Below are 2,709 nucleotides of genomic sequence, written 5' to 3'. Positions count from 1 at the left end.
GTAGGGACCTGCTTAGAAATTGTGCTTTTCTACAGAGAGGGTCTGCTGTCCCACCTTTGTATTATTTTAATATTGCTATTAAAAGGTTGGATATTAAGTACATGGAGAAGTTGGACAAGATTTTAAATGATTTCTTGGCACTGGAATATGATTATTAACATGCAATTGTGTCAAGTAAATTATAAATGAGGAGTATATTATTTGTGTTGATTAGTACCTGATTTTTTACTATTCTCAAAGTTTCCAGGAAACTTCCAGTTTGCAGTAGCAGAATTTCACCATGTCAGTTTAAGCTACGATTTAACGTGGCAAAGATGTCAAATACTGCCCCTGTATTAGCATTTAAATAGCAGTCTTCCATTAACCTTGGAATAACAGAGAAAGTGTTGCTAGTGGAAGTCCAAACCATCTAAGAAAATAAACCAGCTAGTGCATGGACTCTTATTATCCCCCTCTACTCAGCACTGGTGAGGGTCCATCTACAGGCCCTCCCCGTTGAGTCCTGACATGGAAAACACTCCTGTTGCAGGCTGTTGGAGATTTACCATACAAGAAAATTTGGTCCACTGGGTTTTATCACTCCTTTCTTCTCCTAAATATTCCATAAAGAGAGTGTGTATCTTCACCCCCTGCTTGCTGTCCCATACATAAACTACAGTGTTTGCTCCTTTTCCCTGCAGGCAATTCACAAGGCCCTGCTGGAAATTGATGAGGCTGGAACTGAGGCTGCAGGAGCCACAGCCATAATCCTTACCAAAGTTCTTCATCCTTCTGTTACCATAAAATTCAACAGGCCCTTCATTATATTGATTTCTGACAAAGCAACCAGCACGACGCTTTTCATGGGGAAAATTGTCGATCCTACTAAGAAGTAATTGCTGAGTTATTGGGCATGCTGGTTTTTGGCATGAGTTATAATGTCTACAGTGTTCACACATGGGGGCTAGTTAGTGCTACCAACTACTCTCTGATTGAGGGATATTCAGAAGTAAATGAGGAATTTCCTTATCAAACTAATAAGCAAAAGATTGTAAAAAAACTCCAAGCAACCGACAGTTTTAAAATGTAACATTTTCCCCAGTTGAGTAATTCAATTTATTAAAACATTTTCCAAATTTTCCTTGGAAGACTGTTTTTTGTAAAGTCTGCTGTTATTTTTACAAGTGTATTCTCTCTGCTAAGTGGTTTTGTCCAGACTCCTTTCCATTCTGGGATACTCAACAAAAGCTTTATCCCAACAGGTAACAAGTTCCCTGCAATTCTATTATGTCTTCTCTGGGACTTGCTGATGATCAGTGTTCACCTGAGCCAGTCCCTACAGAGCCCTTTCTTCCTTACATAGCTCTTTGCTGCCTAGGCTGTTGTTGCTTACCCTCAACCAATCTGTTCTTTCTCACATGTTCCAACTCTTTGCCTAGGACGTCTTAAAAAAATATTGACAAAAAAGAGAAAATCCCTGAAACAATAGACTTATTCTGCTGTAGCACTCACTGTAAGTGTCTTTTTGCAGTCCACAGGGTCAGCAAAAACTTTGAGAGACAGTGACACTAGGCATAAACTGTCAAAGAATCGTCCTGCTACAATATCATCCATGAATTATTGCTAAGGCTGATGAATAAAATAAGCACTGTCATTTAAATCCGTCAGTTAAGGACTGACTCTCAGTGTCTCCAGCCTGTTCCTATCCTGCTATAAATCTTTTAAAATCAACGAAAACATTCAGTCACTCTTATTAACATAGCAGGGTGTCTGTAAAATATGTTTTAAAGGCTGTTAAATGAGTCCAACTTTTCTCATATGGAGATGGCGATTCTTTGCATTCTCTCCTTATGTGCCTACTTGGGTAAAACCTGTTTTCAAGAAATACATAAACACTCTCTTGCTGTTGTGGGTCTGCAGATCACCCACTCTTACTGCAGTGGAGCACTGGTGCCTGGTGCTCAGCCTTGCTGAAGTCTATAACAAACCTTTTAACCTGCAGCTGCTGCCTCAAGGAGAGACTGACTCTTGCTTTGGCAGCTGCTTTCCCACTGCACTGCTTTGACTCATGCCATTGCATATTGACCTTGATAAATTTTTTGCAAGTGGAGTTTAGTCCCGTTGCTGGGAAGATGATGCTCCTGAATGTACATTACTTGTTTCTACAGTGGTCCTGGCAATGTACTGTGAGCACTGTGAAGGTGATGCAAGCCCCAAATTAACAAACAAGCTCCCTACCCCTGACATCTCTCTGGTCCTCTGACCTGTTCTCCCAAACTTGGTCCACTCTGCACAGAGGTGCTTTATTGAGACCCACCAGTGCTTGTAACATGGATATGGTGTACGGGGGGGCTATGTTTCTGACTCAGGGGGGCTTGGAGACTGCTGCCTTGTATGAGTCCCTTTGCTCCAAGCAGCAAGAACTCAGTGGAAGCCCTGAGCTATTGCTTCTGCTGGAGCAAGATACCATCATTTAGTGGACTGGGAGATACCACGTCTCTGTGCAAAGCAGCGGCTTTTACAGAGTTGAGATCAATGATAACTTGCTGTGGTGTGAGGCAGCCTGCTCTGAGGTGGCTGTATGAACTCAACAAGAGCTGGGAGCAGCTCCATTGAGATCCCACCCTGATAAATTGATGCACCAGTACTGATTAGAAGGTAGGATGGTAAGATTTTTATCGGAGTGGGGTGGCAGAAGAACAGGTTCTCGGCCTAGTGCTAAAGGGAAAG

The 2,709-nt window shown here is 42.0% G+C and overlaps 1 protein-coding gene across 1 annotated transcript in view; it reads left to right on the top strand.

The window, feature by feature from the left end:
* The window catches only part of LOC103923939 (serine protease inhibitor 2.1-like), a 3,614-nt gene extending 2,739 nt beyond the window's left edge, over window positions 1-875 (top strand). Inside the window, exon 4 of the mRNA XM_009332378.1 lies at window positions 681-875. Within this exon, the coding sequence (XP_009330653.1) occupies window positions 681-875 (195 nt within the window). The remainder of the gene's footprint in view (window positions 1-680) is intronic.
* The last annotated feature ends 1,834 nt before the right edge of the window (window positions 876-2,709 follow it).

Source organism: Pygoscelis adeliae, unplaced genomic scaffold (assembly GCF_000699105.1).
Source record: "Pygoscelis adeliae isolate BGI_AS28 unplaced genomic scaffold, ASM69910v1 Scaffold429, whole genome shotgun sequence".
Taxonomy (NCBI): Eukaryota; Metazoa; Chordata; class Aves; order Sphenisciformes; family Spheniscidae; genus Pygoscelis; species Pygoscelis adeliae.
This window is presented reverse-complemented; position numbering and strand designations above follow the sequence as displayed.